Below are 22,041 nucleotides of genomic sequence, written 5' to 3'. Positions count from 1 at the left end.
TTCTATCCATAATCATTTTCGTGTTCGAACAATATGCAGCTGCTTGTCACATTGCAGTGAGTGGTCTAACGAGCATTATGATTTCAATGTAAACTTGTGGTTTTCGTATTATAAGCGTGTCATACGTTTAAAAAATTCCAAGTATCCATTTGTACTCTAAATAATAGCGAGTAATTTTCTACAAATTATGTTATACCGAACAAGAAGGTTTTAATTAATTTTTAATGAAGAAATTACATTTTTAAAGAAACAAAAAGTTATTAACGAAGAAAATGTGTTTCAATTATATTTCCATTAAACTTTACGATTCTTTTATCGAAAGGAAATATATATCCTGAAATTGAAAAACATTTATATTTTATGCATATTTTTATCTCTAAGTACAGGAATATTTCATCGCAATTATAAAGAATTTTACCTCCTTACATTGGTTCCATTATTATGTACCTTTAATCGTCTTACTCGTTGCAGTTCCATCCGATCTAAATTTTATTACTCACGATAATTCGATGTATGGAAAATATGATGGGGATGGATTTTACTTACCAAGAACTCAAAAGTATCGTATACCACCTCAATAACGTCGATGATATATCATCGGTTTATAATACATATCTATATATATATAATATAGCCCTTTACTACAGTATGGAAAAGTATCAATATCTGATTAAGTATGAATTGATTCAAATAAGAAAAGTAAAAGAACTATCTTTGAATACAGTCTTCTTTTTTCTTCGTCTATAGTCGTAATAAATACGATTACGATTTAACCACACGATTTATTAAGATAAATACGTATAATATTGTATAAATAAATAATTACGTGACTTTAGTATTTTGTACGGCGAATAGTATTCCATTGAAAGTGAATTAACAGAGTACGCGATTATATCAAATGATTTTTTACCAGTTAGCATAAAGATCGATCAACGAAGGCAGGCAGGCATTCCTCTATAAAGATTTTCACGAATCGGTGGTTATTTTACTCCAACGAGTTAATATTGTCCCATCTGTGTATAGCGTAAAGTATATTGTCTATGTAAAACGATTTTCACAAATGAGAAATTCGTTCTTAAGTTTATAATCCTACATTTTCTATAATTTTAAACAAAAGTCGTTTCAAAAAAGATCGATTAATTGTGTTATTCCGAAACTTTCGATTCATTCGCCAACCTTATCTTTAATTTAGGAATTACGTTAAACAGACGTTCATAATTTGCCATGATTCTTCGAATTTCAAAAATCAATGGACGGAATAGGCTCTTTCTTTTAAGGTTCTTCTATTTAGACATCTTAACCAAGGGATTAAAGCATTTTTCTCGTTACTTAGGACGTACTGTTATTTCCCGAACATCTGGTTCATTAACAATCGCTTTTGTTAATAGTTCGTGAGTAACTAACGTGAAAGCATCGTTCCAGCCAGGTGCGGCACGATCGAACTTTCATTTGCCCTTTATCTTTAATTGGGCGAGCGTTACGCCTTTCGTTAGAACGATTAGGATTGTATCGAAGGTAACCTACGATTCAATTTTTCCAACAATTGGCTTATTAGTGGAGTTCTGAACATACCGAGACGCGATTATCCGAACAATATCTAGCGTTGCATAATGTCGATAAAACCTGCATATTGTTTTACAGATAAATGGAGGATCCAGCGATATACATATATGTATTTGAGTGTAATATTTACAGTAGAATATTGAATACAAGTGGAAGTAATATGGTAAAAATAATTAGCGTGATAAAACGTTATTCAGTAGAATGGAGAATGTATGCTTCATTTGATTTATTTTCTAACTAGTCAGTTTGCAAACAATAAACTAAGAGGAATTTGTAAAATATTTATAAAACATTAATAACACACGGGTATATGAGCAAAAACGACGATATAAATCGATATTCAACAAAGTATAGCGATTAACATTTACATACGTAAGTCGATTATAAGTTTTTTTTTTTTTTTTGATATAATTACTACGAGAAAGATCAATTATCTATCGACTAATTTTCTGTTTTATTATTACACGTAATTTCCACGTGTATTAACAGAATTAAAAAATGATTAGCAAATATATAATGAAGTCAACGAAGTTACGCCTTAATTACGTTAACGGTACTCGTTTCCCCATCGATTGAAGTTCAAAGTAATTTATAATATATGCATGGGTAATGCCAAAGAATCTACGTAAATCGACTATTCAAGAAACAAAGAAAGAATTAAATCGTTTAACGAAACAGTTTTTCATGCAGCGAATTAAATTCGAAAGAAAAATTACCTACCTTCTCGGGTATATTAAAAGGTTTTCCAAACGATTTCCAACGAAACGTGAAAATAACGTATATGCATCGTCTTGTATCATCTTCATTATATTTTCCAACCTCGATTATTTATTCAAGCGGTCGAGCATCGATGTCGGTCAGTGGGACAATCTCGCGATGAATAAGAGACGGTTTCCGCGAACTTGCAGGAATTTTGAAATTTCGCGAAATTCTAGAAATCGGAAAACAATGGAATACGCTCTCGTTACGCGATAAACGATAACAATCATTAGATCTCTAGAAGAATGCGAATACTCGGCACCAGTGTGTTCGTTATCATCGTTATTTAGTAACGTGATATTGTTTCACTCATTACAAACTCACAATGAGTACTTACGGTCGATCGTAAAATTAATGAACAAGTGCGTCGTGTTTTTCCAATAACGTCGTTGCGTAACGTATGTGTAGGTAAGATGATTTTTTCTTTTGGCGAAGGTATATACTCGTTTTTTGATTTGATATTTTAGAAAGAAAAAAGAAAAAAGAAAAAAAGATTAAAAGGAGAATGCACGTAGGTAAAATACCTTTGAAAAGTCAAATAGTGAACGACACGTATAGATATAGCAGGACAGAGTTGTAAAATTAAACAAGAACATTTAAAGAAGGTAATACGATATTCTTTTTGATCGTTCCGATGTAGCGATTCGAAAATGTATAAAAATTGGATAAAATACAAAGTATTCAGCGTGCTTTAAACGCGAAAGGCAGATTTCTACGGAGACGAATCGCTTTTATTAAATCACTTGATTCCAGAAATAACGACGTTTCTACCTACAACGAGGTCGGCAAGTTGCTCCACTTTTACTGTTGCCTTTCAAGAACGATGTTTCATCTTACCTGCGTTGACACTGTGACTCTGGGAGGTGAAAATCACTTTGAAAATTCAGTACGCGTCATGGAAATGTTTTGCATTGTTATTCGGGACAATATTATCCTTGACTGCCCAATTATCTTTGGAGACGAGGAACGAATCTGGCGTGCCTTTCGCGAAAAAGAATCGAACGCGTTTTTAAGTCGATAAATCGCCTTGCCTGCATTTTCTACAAATATTTTACAGCGATTGTCCTTTTTAATAAATGCACGAATTTTATTATTTATAGAGAACCGAAGCGGATTTTATTTTGTTTGAGTGCAATTTGGGTTAAAATTTGCGTTACACGTGAACGAAGCAAATAGTATTGAGCCAATTTCGATTTTTATCCTATGTAGCGTCGTAGTATTTGTAAAAATTTGTAGACAGTTTAATAAATATTTGGCGAGCTTTATTTTGCAAATATTCATAACGAACGAGGCAGTGTTTGCTTCGTTTTTCCCTTAATCGGTGGATTAAAGTAGGAGCGAAGTTAAAATGAAAGAAACTGAATCGATTCAAGTTTCGTTCTGTATAAAGACTCGCGGTATTTGTTTTACCTGTTGCATAATGATTGGAGGCTACGATTTAAAGTTGAAATTAATCACGCGATCGAAAAGTACAGCCACATCAGACGTATTCTATGAAATTCAGCTACGAACGATTTGAACGAAACAAATCGATGCAACTTTTTTATATTGCAAAGAAGTTTCGAAAATTTGTACATTTACGGGCGAACCAAAATTCGTTGACATTCGTTGTATAAATTGTTATTAAGTTTTCACCAATTGTTTCCGCTAGAAAATGTTCACGGTTAATATAATTGTTTTCCTTTTGTCATCCATTCGTATGATACCGCGTACGAGCGCGCGTGTGTGCATGTATGTGTAAATCTATAAAATTTCTACCATTCTGGCTGTCACAGTATTTCAGTCGTTGGCTTTAGCCAACTAAGTAGGAGCAGCGTTTGATCGACTTCAACGTTTCGTTTCGTTTCAAAATTTGATAGAAATCGACAAATACGGAACAGATTTAATGTAAAGGAGCTAACTGCGCAAGCCATAATTGCATATAACAGTTACCGCACTTTGTGTATTATCAATTTTTAATATCCACTCGATGTACTTTTATTCCTTACCTCGTTATCAACGTTATCTCATAGTTTATTTTCTTCTAAACCCTCTCACAGTGTTCTTATCCATATTCTCATTTTTAAACGAGAATTTTATTTCATTTAAATCCTTATAATTTCGTGAAAACGGAATGTCTAAAATCTAAATTAACCTTCCATCCTATTCCAACTAATATCTTTTGTTAGAACATTTTATTATTTAGCTCGTTTCTAACGCACGTTTATGCAATCGCAACCTTTAGCAACAACGAAAAGAAACGAGCGTTAGTGAACCATCGCTTGCCGCTACAGACGGTACAGTCTTGTGGGTATGATCGAAGAAGAGAATTCCAATTACTTTCGCGTTTTCGTTTGAATCTACTTGACTTTCGACGCTCTATTCGATCCCTTGACTCTTTCACGTTGTTTAAAAAAGTATTCATATTTTATACTGTATACTACATGTAGCCATTAAAAAAGTTACAAGTCAAACGATAAACGATCGAGCTTTTTTTATATAGAAGAACGTAAATGCCCTCTTACAAAAATAATTCCTATATAATTTTTCTATTCGCCTTGCCTTTTGTTGTAGCTAACTAAAAACGAAGGAAAAGCAAGAGGAATCATTTTTGCGATCTGTGTAGTTTGCCATTCACAGAGTAACCTTTGTGTAAGAAAAAAAGAAAATCCTTGTTAGCAACGAGCTCTCTGGCGATCGAGTCCCTTTAAAGAGCTTTCGAAGCTTTTAAAACGCGCGAACAGCACGAGGTAGGGGAAAGAAGCTCGAAACCGTTGATCGATTAAAGCCAGCCTTCGTTTAAGATAATAATTGAGTGAATAAGTTGGAGCCCTCGTTCGATCCGTTTGATTTTTCATTTCTTCTGCGGATCACGTACGACCAATCACGTCTCGTGTCACGCTTTTTAGTTTGTCATTTAGTTTGCTCTCTCGCGCGATACATTCTTTTTTCTTTCTTTTCTCTTCTTCTCCTTTTCCTATTCCGCTCGATTTATGACTTGCTTTCAGGAGATTCGATTGATTCGTGCCGCGTAGATACATTCAACTTTAAATTATTTAAGGATCACGTTTTATTTCATCGTAACATGGAATACGTTTTATATTTGTGAATAGGTTGCGAATAGCAGGAACGAACGTGTAAATGGTGATACAATTTCGTTTATGATTTCTTATTCGTACTCCTGTTTTAGTTTGATCGTACGTAAAGTATTTATATTAAAATTGATAAACTCTATAAGGTAAATCGAATAGGAATATACTATACGACGCGTGAAATACACGCGACACTGGTTTACGACTGAAATATTGAGAGTACATTTCATTCATTATGTAATCAGAAAATGAAAACTTACGTAGCATGTAAATTTTGGCTTGGTTAAGGGGTAATAGATTGCTCAAAATATTTTAATGATTCGTGTAATTGTTAATTAAATTGTACAACCTGTTGACAGAGTCTCTGCGTTTAAATCGAGATGTATATCGCAATAATGCAAGATGTATGCATACATATACATGTATACATGTATATTTTCTCTTAATAGTCGATTATATTTCTCTACTTAAAAGATGGTACTGTACATTCGAATTTATGGGATTACGTATTTATCTTTATATCTGCCGTCTCTTGCAGGGCCATTATTTTTAAAATTTTACATCGTCTAAGAAATAGTAATTACCAAAATGGATCATATAACTATATATGTTCTATAAAGTATAAAATCTTTCTTGTTCTACGTTCTATAGAATCAATTTCGAAGGTTCCATATTAGGAATTCCCGTTCGTGATCCGTTAAAAGCATTTATTTTTTCCACTTCATATCGCGAAAGGAGAAAAGTAAATTTGAAAGTGAAATTAGATTTTACGCTTCCGTTTATCAGCTTTTAATAGTTTGACATTCCATATGATATGCGTTTTCTTTTGTGTTATCTTAAATGTGTTATCTTAAATCTAACGAAATTTTTATACCCAAAAATAAGCTCGGATACAAATTATGTTTTTACGATGCTTGTCGATGGTTTGACACCTTGTCTAATAAAAAGTTTGCTCTTGTTAGCGAAAGGTATAAACCTGGATACCAGAGGTCTGAAACAGTTGTAAAATAGTAAAATACGGCCGAGTATTTTCAAATTAAACAATAGTTAAATGGTCTGTCACGGGTTAGAGAAGTACCGCAGCTATTTTCTACTGTTAAATCGATCGAACGTACGTTAGAATTCTATATCATACTCTAAAAGTAACATTTATATTTCTATATATTTATGAAAACTACAAGGAGTAGATTGTAATGGTAAACTATATTTTATGACAAATGTCTTTCATTATAAATGTAAATGTTTATTATAAATGTATGTGATTTAATCATTCCTTCTCTTAGATTTTAATTTTACAAGTTTGTGTCGCTTGTACGGACAATCCTGTTTGGGTGGACACGGCAAGAGGTTCGATTCGGATATACAAGGCAACGTTCTTCGAGAGAATCAAGTAGACGCGGCTACCAGTGACAAACATCAAGAGATGGAACCTCTACGGCTGCGTAACGAGTTCGTTATTCCTGGGAGGAAGTTCGAAGGACAAGAAGAGATGCTTCTTCCTCAGACGCGTAGGCAGGATTCTACGAGATTCGACCCTTTCACTTTGTCGTTCATCGTTCGGCAATGGGTATGCAAATATTTGATTTCATGAAAAAGCAAAAACGAATGAATAGAATCGTCTATCAGTAACTTCAACAATGCAGGTACTATCGAGTTGCGGAACTTGGTTAAAACGCGAATCTTTTATCTCAAGATCTTCTGTTGTAAAACTATACCTTCACCTGTACCCATCAGTAACTTAAGTATTTTAAGTTCTATCGTTATGGAAAACCTCATTAAAAAGTTAACTTTCTTCGGCACCTTCCTTTGTAACTTTTATACTGTCTATAGTGGTTTTGTATGCTAATTAAGCGTAGGATTGGATCAGAGTATCAAGCTTCTACCTAAGTCACACTTCTATTTCCATTTATGTCCTTCTTTCCTTCCTTGTTCGTCTTCCTCTCTTTTCCTCATTTAAATTTCAAACGTTCTTTATATAAACGTGAGTTTCACATTATTCTAGTAAATACTACTAAAGGTACTGTTTCTTGGAATAATTAAACGAATGAATTATGGGTTTAACGAATAAATGGAGAGGCATAGTAAACTGAATTAATATGAGGTTTAACGATAGTAATAAACAATGTAAGCAAATTTTATTTTATACGATAGATTCTTCGTTGTCCGAAAATCTATTTATGTAAAACGTCTTACTATGCGTACAGCATATTTCTTTCATTATTTGGTATGAAATTAGCACACGCATTAGTAATCTTGTATAATATCAATTTCAAATTGTAACTATCGTAACTTAAGTGTAGGATGAACTTGTTAAAAGATGAATTATTAGATGTTACGGAAGTATTAAGTTTATAAAAGCATCGTTCATTCGTTTTCACGCTTTATTCGTAAGGAACTAAGGAACTCGATTAATCGGTGATACTAACGATTCGATTAATAATTGCAGTTGACGTCGCAACATCGCCTTCATCAGCCGGACGTGGAGCTTAATAACAATTAAACGGATAAGCGTTTCCATTATACTTTGAATTCGAGACGAAGAATTTGGAAAATATTAGATATCAAAAATATGTGTAGTATCGTGGACAAAAGGCCTAAGATATCTGCCGAATCGTAGACAATGTCGCGAGAGCCGCGGCATCGTCGGGTACATCAAGGTGTCGTCGGTCCTTTTTAAGTTTCGTGGAAAGGGCCCGCGTGACCCTGGCCACGCGCGTTTCGGGACACGTGTCTCGAGCGACGGGAAAAGACAAAAGAGACGTTAAAGTCAGTATTAGTTGAGAAGCCGGAGAGAACGGATGCAAAAGGTGTGCAGAGTGTGAATTGAGAAGCGAGAGCGAGCGAGTGTAGAAGCCGAAGAGTGTGAATCGGGAAGTCGAAAGCCGCGTCTGAAAATAAGACGTACGACAGCATTGTAATTATTTCGTTGCTTCGAATATTATTAATTAAATCAAAACATCATTACTTGTCCTTTCCTCTAAGACCCATTAAGATACTACATATGTGAAAATGATAAGTGAAAATATTTTAACGAAGTATCTTGGCTGTTATCGTATTATAATTTTACCAATTCTTTATGTTACGTTTCTTTATATTCCACAAGTAAGATGAATTTCATTTTAACGATTCGTTAATATGTAGCATGTGTGTATTTTATTTTTGTTTGCGTCGAACGAAAATTAATAAATAGAAACTATTGTACTTTAGTATTTCCACGTATATTCGCGGATTTTCGTTTTAACATTAAATTATTTAATATAATTGTTAACGTTCAAATTGAATTATATGTAAGCATAAAATAGAACGAATAAAATGTTATTCCTTAAAATGATTGTTTATTTTATTTAATGTACTTTAATACAATGTGAATCTTAAATCTCTCCAATGTTAAGATCTCTCTATAATACTATGTGACTTGGAAGTTATATACATACATGTTCATATTGTATTTTGTAAATTTTGCTTCAACCATTTATTACTGCGCTATTCTACCTTATACGTTGTATATTACACGTGTTGCTGTTCCGATATCAAATGATTTATTTATAACAATTGGGTATCAGTTTTCATCTTCTCTTTCCACAGTCTGTTATTCCTAACACTTGTTGCGAATTAATTTATCAAGAAGTTTGATACGAATGTCATAAAAGGTGGTTAGACTGTTTCATAATTAATATCAACTTGATGATTTTCAAACGAATATATGTATATTGGTATACATACGTTAAGGAGTTGAATTATTTTGAGAAAAATATAATGATAAATGAATGCGACTAAAGCAGCTGTGCAGTAACTATTAAGTTGTATAATATACATATATTCCGGACGATTAATTGACATGTCCATAATTTATGGAAGATTTCGTCGTTTGTTTGTTTTATTTGTATTATTTTCTAAGAGTTGTCTGTATTCTGTCTCAATTTTCATAGCGATCACAAAGAAAAATGTCGCGAAATAAACAGATTTATTATCAGCATTTATTTTATTTGTTATTATTTACGTTTTTACTTCTTACAGGCATTAAATGAAAATTATTACAAAATAATTAAGCTAAAAACAATTATTTATTTATCCTATTTAATTGCAATTCAAATTCTGACATTTAATTTATCATTGAATAATAGAAAAATTATTTTTGCTTGCATTTTGATTAGGATTGGAATTAATTACATATGCGTTTAAAAGATAAAATTAAGGTTTATACGTTAAGTTAGATAGGACAGTCGTTTGATCTTTATTCTTGAAACAGAATCTCTAATAAATTAGTTTAAACAATATTCTTATTAATCCAGTTACAATACGATTATGACAATTTCTATTTTACATTATATGTATTTTATAGTAATGCTTGGTTGTTTTATTCGAAATCACCATTTGTATCAGTCTGCAAACGAAAATAATGTAATTAATTATGCATAATAATACGTAGAGTCCTGTGTTATAGCTACGTAGAATTTTATATATCATAGAGGTTCATGATAGCGAATCAATTCACCAGAAACTTGAACAACTCTACGTTCTGTGGTTTACTACCATGTTGATTGTCCTCGTTATTCGGTATCAATAATATCTCAGGAATTTCCCTCCTTTCGCCGTTGGTATTTCCAGTTATATCTTGCATGTTGTTGGTTTGTTTCCTTTTTCCCAGATTCATGTCTTCGTTATTATTTTGATCCCTGTGAACGTTAACGCAATCAGATAAATCAAGGCGAAAGAACTTTCAAGTAATAGATAAGAAATTATAATGTTTTATAACATGAATAATTGTAATTTACACTACTTATCAGTAATCTACGACTTATATGTATATTACAATTATCATAATCATGATTAACATATGGAAAGTAATTGGTGTAAGGAGATTTTCGATGAAACTATTTGTCTATTTTCATCTCTTTCAGTTGAAAATTTGTATATCACGCTAGTGATAAATATTTCCAATATTTATCGCATAAAATACAAGCTAGCCGAATTAGAAGAAGATACTCTAAAATTTATAGTAACTGAACTCAAAATATCATAAGCCACTTATGATTCAAAATTGTCATTTGGACAGTTAAGAATTAAAGGACCAGTTAGTTCTCTTCTTCGTGTACTAAATCGTTACAGTTATATGTCTACCTTTATGTATATTTTCCTTACCGACTGGGTTCATCGCTAATAAGTTGTGCGTTAAACGCATCACCGTCCCAACTCTCTGGAAGACTAGTTTTTAGTTTGAGAAGTCTGTCCCATTTTGCTTTGTATTTATTAGATATCGATGGTCGATCGATCAAACGGGAAAGTATAAATTGTTCTTTTGTAAGCGGCGGTATCTCTTGTTGTATTTCATTCGATGTTTTTAACGGTACTAAATATGCATTGCTATACCCTCCGCTTCGTTTCCCATGAGCTGTAATCACGGAAAAAGAAAGTTAAATAGCGCGACAATGCGTTCAACAGTATATTAAATTAATATTTAGTTAGAATTGGTAAATATTTAATAAAAAATCGTAGACTACGATCTAAGCTACTATCGTGATACAGGCAAAAGGATTTTATCACTTTGGACAATAAACGACGTTATAAAAAGGTATACATATTTTACTTCGTGGAAATCGTTGTATTAAGAACGTAGAAGGAAGCTCGTTTACTTCCTAAATTGAAATGTAAATTTTATTCATCTGTCTGATGAATTTGTGTAAAATACGGTTTCTATGGAACGAAATCGTGATGCTACTTCGTAAATTCGTATATTGTCAGAAATATCAAAAGACTAGCGAAGACTTTATTCTAATGAAAATGTCCTTGTAATTAAATAAAGATGAGCGAAGACATACCTCCCCAACATGAATGTCCGTACTCTAAACAAGATCCTGTAACAAATATTTTATGATTAATTTATGATGCAGAGTGTCTTTTGATTATGCTTATATCCGTAAATTAAGTTTTTATATTAAGTTCGTGAAACGTCATTGTTAAATTAGGAAAGTCGTTTTCGGGGCCAAAAAGTGAATTTCTCTCGTACAAGGTTCTATGTATTTCGATCTCGCTTTTTGAAATTCTATAGCTCGGAAATCGCTTAAACATTGGCTTGAAAGAAAATGCATTATTAAAGACACTTTTATATCTCAAATAGAATTTTTTCGAAATTGAAAAATTCTTTGACAGCGTATCTCGTATTCGAAGTTAAAGATACATACGCATAAATATATGTAATAATAAGATATATTTAAAAACGCAACAAACACGTAAAGGTTTCGTTAATCGCGTAGAATTGATTAGTTATTCGCCAGATGGATGAAACAAGTGCAAAAGGAATACAAGTAGTTTCGATGAAATTTATGGAAACCAGTTAACTATGCGTATATATTGCGTACGTGTAATAAATGTACGATATGATATACGATATAATAAGATAATCTTTATCTTGTATTTCATTCTGAACGATAATCTTAGGTGGGCGACTCGATCTCATTAGGATATTCTAAATTAACGTTAGAATAGCGCGAGTGTAGTGATGGTATCTACAGGATGAACTGGGTTAATTAAAAATTCAACAGCGCGTCTGAGTAGCTTCTATATGTACGGAAATGAAAAGCCTCGGAGATATGATTCGACCCTATTGAAAATGTGACATGCGAATGAATCTATATTCTTAAATATCAATAAAATCGCTGCGTGCATAATATTTTATCTTTCTGCGTATACTTTGATGGAACTTTTTTTACTTCGATTTATAACTTGCAGGTATTAACGAGATAATTAATGGACCCGTCTATAATAATGTATCGTATGAAGCGATACTTGGTTCACGTTAAGTAATTAATAAAAGGTTATAATATCACGAAACCGTTGGCCTTAAGCATTTATCGTGGAAAAAAGAGCGCAGGAAAAGAATGAAAAAAGAGAAATAAGAACGTAATAGCGTGGTATTTATAAGAAAATAATTACGATAAGGCAACTGGTTACCAGAATTTGACGATGAAGTAATTATACAAAGATGTGGCATAAAAAACTAATTAATTCAACATAGTTCCTTATTAAGCACACGAGGCGAAAAGCATTTTACGCATAGAAAAGAATTTTCTTCTTTCTTTCTTCTTCACAATAACCTACATTCGTTTCAACTTTCATCGCAGGTATTTCCATCGCACAATTCCCGAAAGGATGAAAAGGTGAGGTTACAAAGGTCTAAATAGTTTGAACACCAAGTAGAACTCCAAGTAAATGTACTAAAAGTAATTCTTAAATATCAATTTTAATAAAACGGCAACTTAGAAGAAAAGTACTTAATGATGTGGACTTTCAACGTAAATCATAAGAACGTCTACTCGGAACCTTAGGAAATCGTGTACTTTTCTTTCGTGTTTCTAATGTCGAACATTTTCGATTCTCTCACGCGTCTCTATAATGTAATAATACCTTAAACACGTTTCCATAATATATTAGTATAAATCACAGCAGTATCATAACAAATTGAAACGTTTAAATTCATCCAACATTATCGAATGATAAATTCATTATTCATAGCCTACAGAAGATAATATCGTAAAAGTTCCGTGTATAATAACAATTTCCCAATGGCAACAAAACGTCCTCTGGTATATGTCTCTAGTGTGCCTTTAACGAACCTCTGTTTTATTATTTTAAACTCGTGTTGCCGACTATCGCGTTCAGTACGATGGATATCGTACTATTTTATTAAGTTGGTATTTCTAATATTACGAATTTTAATTCAGATCAAATAATTTTACATTAATAAAAAGAACGATTATGGCCCAACTTGTGCATTTCGAAAAGAACACGGACCAAATATTTGGCATTGTCTCTTGATTATATTCGAATAGAAATTCGGGTGTCGTGTGTAAAAATCTTAACCGCTGTAAATGCTCCGACTTCATTTTCCAGTAAGCATTTATTTTTTATATCTGTTTTCCTCAAGACATTTTTCCATAAAAATGAACAAATTCAGTAAAAAATAGTTTACGATTGAATATCAATAAACGAAGAAACCGTATCTACTATAGATAATAGATCTCAATTTTTTAATTTAAATTTTACTTGAAAATTACGACAGTACTATAATTATATTAAAAAGTAGTAGAACAGAAGGACGATAGAAATAAAAGGCCGATAATAAAACAGAAGAACGAAAGAAGAAATTCTATTTCAATTCACACACCTATTGAGATTTAATATTTACTCAAAAATATTGGTGAAAAATTCATAATCTCCTACGACAATTTGATTCCTGATTTTTAAACGATAACATATTCAACGAGTAATGAATGAAGCCCAGAATATCTAATTGACATACCAATACCGATCTAATGAAACGCATATGTACGTACATGAGACACACGGATTGAACTCGATATTATACGAAATACATTGAACTGACACAATGTGTAATTCGAATACACGTGTAGAAGAAGGTCGCGAGCGATAACATCCATTTCCATATCTAGTTGCATCGGCCAGCTGACAAAGGCAGCAATTGGTTTTCACATTTCACCGTTCACAAACGGATCATCGTCGTGTCTTTTCTTTCTCACGCACTTTCTTACCGTCTATGCACCAGGGATTACATCTTTCGCAGGCAGAAACGATACATTCCCTTTATTCTATCAAAGATATTCGCCGGACATGTAAAAAGATATTAGAACGCACAGGACATATTGCAAAAGAAAAATCAATCAGCCTGGTTTCGCTCTGTGCTAAAACCAATTTACCAGGTGTATTCTGCAAACTTTTTAAAGATTTCGTTGATACGTTATTTCAATTTTGTCTAACAAGTTTTAACAACCGACCACGTCTTCGAAGTATATTTCAAAATTAAGGGAGTATCGCTTTTCGGTGTTCAGATTATGTCGGTCGTTATCCGTATTACACGCGACTACAGCGACCTACGACTCTACCATCGACTTTACATTAACCTACCACGCAAGCAATTTAAACACTATATTCACAGGTTATATATTTAAAAGCACTGGTAATTCCAAATGTTAACGTGACGCAAACGCGTTTTCTGCGCACTGTTCTGATATATTTTGTATTTCATATTTCATATAGTTATTTGCGCAAATCTTATCGAAGAATATTATGTAAATGTTAAGACGTAGTTAAACGTTAATTCGTAAAATTGAACTCGCGGTTCTCCAGTAGGAAATGGGCACGAAAATACTACCGGTAATAAATTTTCAAGAGATATTACTGGAAATAATCCAACAGAAATAACACTTGAAACAAATAGGAAAGTAATAGGAGATGGATAAATGGATTTCGCATGAGTTGAGAGATACCTACGTAAAAGTTTGTTGGACGAACGCGAAAAGCCATGTTGCTACTTCAAAGGACTAAAGAGGGATTCATTTTTAAAAAATGTATATTGTTCGTTGCAACGTATAGGTAATCTTGTACGATAGTCGAAAACAATTGAAAAGTCAAGATTTAATATTTTAATCAGTTAGCTGTTGCGACTTCCTTGAAAACTAAATGTGTCGCAAATAGTAAGCAATGACGAGTATACTCGTCAAACATAGAGTATATGTGGCTGTTATAACGTAAAATTAATTTGCAACGAGATGACTGTTTTATTTTTTAATTTTATTACCGAGAAGGTAACAAAATTTCTTCGCGACGAGTGCGAGCGTAAAAAACACCTAACTGGTTAATCGGTGAACAATTTTAAATTACAGAAGATTATGTCCAACAGTTTTTCTTATTTCATTCCGCAAAGTATCGGGTATCTACTGGAATATCGATCAACAAACTCGCGAGGCAACAAAACCTCGGCTCCCGAGGATTAGCTGCAACAGGTTACCACCACGAAACCGTTGGAACGCGTGAAGTTGTTAATCTTACAACCTGTAAATGCGGATTTTCTCTATATATAATTAAAATTTAACGCCGCCCGATGGAAACGAGGATCGCTAAACTACAGATGATCCCATTATCAAAGTTGCACCAACTTTGTTGTTATTGTTCGTGTTAGATCTTCTTAAGCTATCCTTTCTCTTGTACGTACGTTTTGCATTTAATAACAGTCTCTTTCTGGAACTTTCAATCACGATTAATAATATTCAGGAACTTGTACAAAGCGTCCCACATTCATTTTCGTTATTTATGTTTTCCGATATTGAAATAAGCTCACAGTACAAAATCCTTGGTTTTTTTTCGAATTACGATGGTAATATTTACGGACTACAAGCACGATAAGAATTACATTTCCTGTTATTTTCTTTTTTTTTTTTTTTATAAAGAAGAAATTTTAAGCAAAACACTCTCTATTCTACATTACATTACAAAAATCCGTTTTATCATTAGCATATGCTGATAGTCGACTTTTACTCATCAACGTAAGCATCGATTGTCTGTAAACACTTGTCGTAACGAGGTGTCAATTTACGCTTCAAAAATTTACGTACAATTTCCCCTGAGTATTTCGAAGTTGCTTTCTTCGTTTTGTTATTTGTGCTAAAATATTTTCCAGCTACATCATTTTATACTAATCGTTAGCCAGAAGCACGGACATTTCATCAAACTCTCTATGAATTGTTCACTGGTTATGATTCTTTGATCATCAAAATTGGACGTATTTTTTTGTGCGGTGTTCCATATTTAACATACCGTAATATACGACTGACTGATGCAAACGAGTGGGAGAACGTACTTCGCATTAATAACCACGATTTATCCGGGTAGCTCCGAACTTAATTATCGACTAACTTAGGTTTAATCTCCATTGTATTTCGGTGGTAAATTCTACGAACTCGAGAAGAAACAAAGTTGGAAAAAGGAAAACCATCTGAATTGTCAAGCAAATTAATTACAACGGAAGTATAATTAAACGTAATGGCAAGGAATGATTTTAAAAGACGAATAACAAGCCGTATAATAATTCCAATGTAAATTGAACTGGAATTTTCAGATAAAAGTTGAAGGAGTCCCGCTAGATTATTTTAATAACGTGCAATCAAAATTGTAGTTCGTACTTACTGAAATATGTAGTTCAATATTGAATTGTTAAAAGTACGAACCCGTATTATCATCAACTACAAATGTGCGTTCATCGAGTCAATTAATTAATCTTGTGATATTAAATATCGAACAGTAAAACCTACAAATTAAATTTGTTGCTTTACAGAAAAATATGGCAGCTTCTTAAAGACCCGTATAACAAGCGATGAATATCGTGCAAAACCTACATAGTAAACGTTACGATCGTAATTGTACGTGATCGAAAAATCGTCTTGTTTAACTCGTAGAATGTAAACAGTTTATTTGTCGCACGCGTAAATCAATAACCTCAATTAAAAAATTTCAGTTTGTTTGCACGTGAATCAATATCATAATTAAACGTAGATTTATAAACGCAGAAAACGTGTGATTCTTCGTCTCAAATAATTTCTACGTCGGGCCAAATATAAAACGTAAAACAACGAACAGCTAACGTATTTCACAACGTCATTCATCGTCAGGATTCTGGATGATCTACGAACGCTACCCCGAAAATAGGTCATTGTTATGAAATTTGTAATTAATGTAATTTTCTATTTAGTGTTCTGTAATATATACAAGATTTTTAACAACGTGTTAAGCATAAATAAATTTGAAAAATGGAAATAAAAAATTCGAGGAAAAAAAAATCGTTACCGATATTAGCAAAGAAATTATGTTATCGCACAGAGGAACATCATTATCTCTGCGAGAATCCAATTTTGTCATACGTGTCTTTTTTTCGTTTATAGATATAAAACATTCACGAATGTGAAATATAAATTGACCTACATTTTTAAATATTCCAGGCATGTCTTGTATTACGTTTTTATTCCTTAGTATAATTCTTGTTTCATTATTTATCAAGCTGGCATATTCTCAGAATGATTTGTTTATCGCGTTCGACGTATAGTTAAAACTCTTACCGTACTATCACTCGTAGATAGGAAATTACATTTCACACTGAAACAAACGAATTTATGACCTCGTTAATTAAAACGTCCTTCCTTTATGCAAACACTGTAGCTACGGTATTATGAATAACGCATTTTGCTAAGCACGAATAAAACTTTGTTAATTGATCGGAGACGTGTCTCTTATTATTGTAAGCAGACGGTATCGGATAAACATATCCTTGAAAATTGAAGGAAACGATATGTTTGATCGAAGGATCAAAGACTGAAAAAACCGCTTGAGAGAAGATCGAGAATCATATAACTTTTTCATTTGTACATCTTGTTTTTCCTTCGTGGATCAAAGTGTTAGTTTGTTTTCATAATTTTTTGGTAAAACTTGTGCAATCCATGGCGTGTCTAATAAGCTTACACCAGAGGAAAGGCAAGACTGGGGCGTGCCTTTCGTTCTTGTAATTACTTCCTACGTCGGAAATAGCATTAATTGCGAGAACTTTTTCTGTTGAATGTTTCATTTCGATATAATGTTAGCGAATACTAGACAAAGTTTTTTTTTTATCGTGTCACACAGCGCGATCTTCGTCACAGAGATCTTGATGATCTTTGCGCGTGTACCAACTATCGTTTAAATAAAATATTTCGTTGTTGTAAACAATCCACAGACTTTGAACAAATTTTTAACGCACTGTAAAGATGATATACAGGTTTCCTTCTTCGCTGCTCGAAACATTAACAGAAGCCAGAAGTCGTGTACTTACGATCTTAAATCCTTTAGCTTTGAAAAGAAGTGACATTTCAAAATGACGAAGTGGCTCTTAACGATCACGACTGATCAATTGATTTGCGACATAGGATAGTTCATTGTACAAGAGTTGTCGATTACGTCAAAGTTTGTTCACGCTCATCTCTGACCGTTAGGAAGCTTCTCTGATTGTTTTATCATAGCAACGAAACAGTGAAGTGCAATAAACTCGAATCGTTATTTCTTCTTCCAGTATTACTCTTGTAATAAACTGAATAAACGGCACTAATCGTTTACAGACGATATTCAAAATTATATTTTGTTTCGGGTGACGAAGTAAAATACGTTATTGACATTTGCTCAAATTGAAAATGTTTCAGTTTCTGTTTCTACCACACGAGTCATACGAAACTATGCCTTTTCCGTAAAATTAATAATTTAAAAGATAATCGTATCAAGCATTTCAAACATTCCTACATATTGACATATTGCTAAAGTCAATCTCGAAATGTAATACATTTCTTAAAATATTATACGCAAATAATTAAAGGCTTTAAACGCCCATTGCCAATAGAAAATTTACAACATTTTTCGACAGCGTCGTTTAATCTAAAATTTCAACGCCATTGTGTCTCGCGATGATGCTCAACGAAGGTCAGGTTTGATTTTGATCTGTTTAAAACGCAATACAGCATGGCTTTTAAAATAACAAGGCACAGCGTTAAAAATACAATTGGTAATTTATTAACTTAATTCCTCGGATTACTATAATACGATATAACTATGTTTTCTGTCATATATCTATAGTACCTACTTCTATTCCATATGTTCTGTCACTTTCTCAAGCGCCATAATAAGAAAACGCTTCTAACATATTAAAACAATTTACAACTATACGCATTTATCTTACGATTATCAACGTCAGTGAGAAGCTACTAAAACAAGTACGTAATAACGAAACATGGATTTAAAAAATATGAAAAGTCAGCGATGCTTTCGAAACAGTCGAACTTGTGTTCAAATATCCTGCCTGTTCGTATGCACGTAAACATCCGATGTTTCGAATTCGATTAAAATAAAAGGTACCTAGCCTCGATTGTGATCTTTTGCAATATGTTTTTTTCCATATAGCAAAAAAAAAAAGAAAGGAAAATGTTTAATTACTCGAACGAAAAATAGCCGGTAATAAGGACTCTAATCTTTTGTTCAAGCCCTCCATCTGTCCTGCGTCATCTCGCCGGTAGTAACTTATTCCCCGAGGAATAAGACAATATTGAGAAATCAAATTGAACGTCTGATAATTTTTGGCAATGAATATTAACTATGATATTTACTATAGTATTAACTATGAACGAATATACGATCGAAAAATGTGATACATATAGAGGTTTATACATACCTGCTGCATAGCCCGCGAAACAAAAGATTATCATGAAGGTCCAATTGCGTATAAGAACCGCCACTGAGTTTTCGGAACCGATCGCCATGTGACCAGTGATGTTCTACATTAGCGATAAAGAAACAGATAATTAAATGTTATGTAGATTTATAATGTGTATATGAAGAAGCTCAAGATACCATGAACCGTGTCGTATATTTTCGAACGTGTATAACGATAAATGTTCGCTTGATTCGCTTTTGTTATCTGTTCGTTCGTCATTTCGTGCAAATTGAAAGATAACAAAAACTATTCTATACATTTTGAGCAACGACAAATGTCATCTTAATAGAAGTTATATACATATTTTTAATTTAGAAAAAAAACGTTTCGTGTAATATGATTCGAAGGCAAAAAGAAAAGATGACTGAAAAAAATGAAAGGTTGAAATTGTTTAATAAGTAAAAGGGAGGAAAATTTTTAATTAATTTAATAAAATTTTTTTGATTAAAATCGTCCGCGTTAAAACAAGGTGTAAAATATTAATAACAATTTGTCGGTTATATTTGATAAAAATTTTAAATTAATTCCACTTTGGTGTAACAATTCGGCACGTCTCTTCAAAAAAAAGTCAACGAAATTAATTAAATATAAATAAAACGTATGATGCACATTGCAATCGGTTCGCCAGATTTTCTATTCATCACTTTTCTTCCAATTCCTTCGTTTCTCACTCTCCGAAATTAACTCTCTCCGCTTGGAAAACACAAAAGATGGAAATTATTTAAATAATCAAGCACTTGTTTGTATCGCGTTTGAACGTAAAGCCCATTCAAACGAAAGCGAAAACAAAAGATCAATTAAAACGTTCGGAAGAAAATGCGACACAAATGACAAAATGTTTAATTGAAATTTTCTGCAAACTGACAATACAATTGAACTTTGATACAGAAATCCGTATATTTTACCGTACGATAAGCATGTTACTATATGTCGTGATAAGTGTTTGAAAAAGTATAACTTATCTCGATTTTTGAAAAAGAAAAGAAAAACTACACTTGTACCACTTTTCCACTGCGTCCCTTCTCCTCGATCGACAGAAAAGCAACTTTTCCCAAACCGATTCCCCGTTTATCACCTCTTTTGTTACTCATGTATAAGTATGTATTGCCAATCTTTTCACCTTCGATTCAGAAACGGAAAAGACAGGAAGTCCGACGGGAAACGTGCTTCCAAGAAACCGGTCCTCTCGCACAGGTTCACCAAAATGACCGAATGTTTGATCCGTGCCGGATCCCGATCGAAGAGCTCGCCGAGTTAACTCGAAGCCAGCAGGTCGTACGATGAGGGCTTTTATACACGGTGTGTGGCATCACGGTGGAGCATGGTGATGCATGGTGGAGGGGTTAACTCACCGCGCGCCTTCGAAGCGCGCACCTGCGTTGGCGGATAGGGATGTTCTTTTCTCCGGAATCAGCCACTACCGCCGTGTGTATACGTACGTAAGAATTACCGATTCGTGTATTCTAAATTACGTGGCAACCTTGTTACTCCAATAGGGAAAATCAAATATTTCGCGAGTCGATGCAACGACGAAGAAGATAAGAAATGCGGAATACAATGGCTTGAACTGATTTTACGGATTATGCGTTAATACGTTTATCGACGAACGAACTATGTTAACGGATCATTTTTCGTATACGCGAGCGAATGTTTATTTTTAGATTATCGTACAAGATGTATTTTTTAAATTTTCTGATTTTATCCTACGTCCCATGTTCGCGCCTGTATCGCGCTACTCCTTGCATCAGGGACGTACACGATGGATGCGTTAGTCTTGAGTTTAGTCAAGTTTAAGTCGCGCGAAGATTATCTCGTAAGAGCTAGCGGTGATTCAACATTTTAATTAAGCGCGAAATTTTTAGGAGCTTACGGCAAACTCTTGTTGCGTTCTACAGAATAAAATGAAAGTGTAGTAAGAAACAGTAAACAAAAAGGGCACGTGTACGTACTACAGCTTGTATCAGTAGTCCGGAATATATGTTATTTTACGTTCAAATAAAACGACCGTTTGGCCTTCTTCCTCATTTATGTAATTTCTGGTGAAAAGGTTAAACAAGAAGAGAGAGCTTGATATATATGTTTAAGGAAATTCGATAATTTCTTTGCTCTAAGAAATATCTTTACCGTTGTTTTATTTACTTAAAACTAGAAAATCGTTTCGTTATTCTCGGTATCGATTAAACGTTTAATTCTCTGGTTTCAAGCACCATTTTTGTACGATGAAACGTCTTGGATTGAATAGAAACAAGAATTTCCTGCGTTGTAGAAGCGTGAAGCGATGGTAGATGATGTAGGGCATGGATGAGTATAAGCAATGTTTCATTAAAATTGAAGCATTCGTTCCTGATTAAAGGTCTTCAATGATCGTACACGAAGATAGATATTTGTAGGGAAATATACAGGAAATATCACTCGAATTTACACGCGTCAGGAATTTTGCAAGTTCAAAGATGCGAATATTAAACTTTCATACGCGTTTCTGCTTTAGCTATTTAACGTAGATGTTAATGAATTTTGATCCATAATTCGTCTCATACTTTATCTAATCTCGTAACGTGTTCCTCGTATCGC

At 33.3% G+C, this 22,041-nt stretch overlaps 2 protein-coding genes across 3 annotated transcripts; one reads left to right on the top strand and one right to left on the bottom strand.

Annotated features, from left to right (window-relative positions):
• The first annotated feature begins 2,148 nt into the window (after positions 1-2,148).
• On the top strand, positions 2,149-8,721 carry LOC126924715 (uncharacterized). The gene is made up of 5 exons (XM_050739513.1): positions 2,149-2,730; positions 3,076-3,185; positions 6,677-6,960; positions 7,840-7,967; positions 8,400-8,721. The coding sequence occupies exons 1-4, from the start codon at positions 2,723-2,725 to the stop codon at positions 7,891-7,893; spliced, it is 456 nt and encodes a 151-aa protein (XP_050595470.1). The 5' UTR covers positions 2,149-2,722; the 3' UTR covers positions 7,894-7,967; positions 8,400-8,721.
• Positions 8,722-9,603: 882 nt separating this feature from the next.
• On the bottom strand, positions 9,604-20,764 carry LOC126924710 (uncharacterized). 2 transcript variants are annotated; one of them, XM_050739502.1, is made up of 6 exons: positions 20,591-20,764; positions 19,429-19,531; positions 11,213-11,248; positions 10,536-10,785; positions 9,889-10,069; positions 9,604-9,777 (listed from the first exon to the last, which is right to left on the bottom strand). In XM_050739502.1, the coding sequence occupies exons 2-6, from the start codon at positions 19,514-19,516 to the stop codon at positions 9,751-9,753; spliced, it is 582 nt and encodes a 193-aa protein (XP_050595459.1). In that variant the 5' UTR covers positions 19,517-19,531; positions 20,591-20,764; the 3' UTR covers positions 9,604-9,750. The 2 variants fall into 2 exon arrangements, with proteins under 2 accessions (XP_050595459.1, XP_050595457.1); XM_050739500.1 differs by lacking the exon at positions 20,591-20,764 and adding an exon at positions 20,472-20,585.
• Positions 20,765-22,041: the final 1,277 nt, after the last annotated feature.

Source organism: Bombus affinis, chromosome 15, assembly GCF_024516045.1.
Source record: "Bombus affinis isolate iyBomAffi1 chromosome 15, iyBomAffi1.2, whole genome shotgun sequence".
NCBI lineage: Eukaryota > Metazoa > Arthropoda > Insecta > Hymenoptera > Apidae > Bombus > Bombus affinis.
Note: the sequence above shows the minus strand (reverse complement) of the source record. Positions and strands in the feature narration are given on the sequence as shown.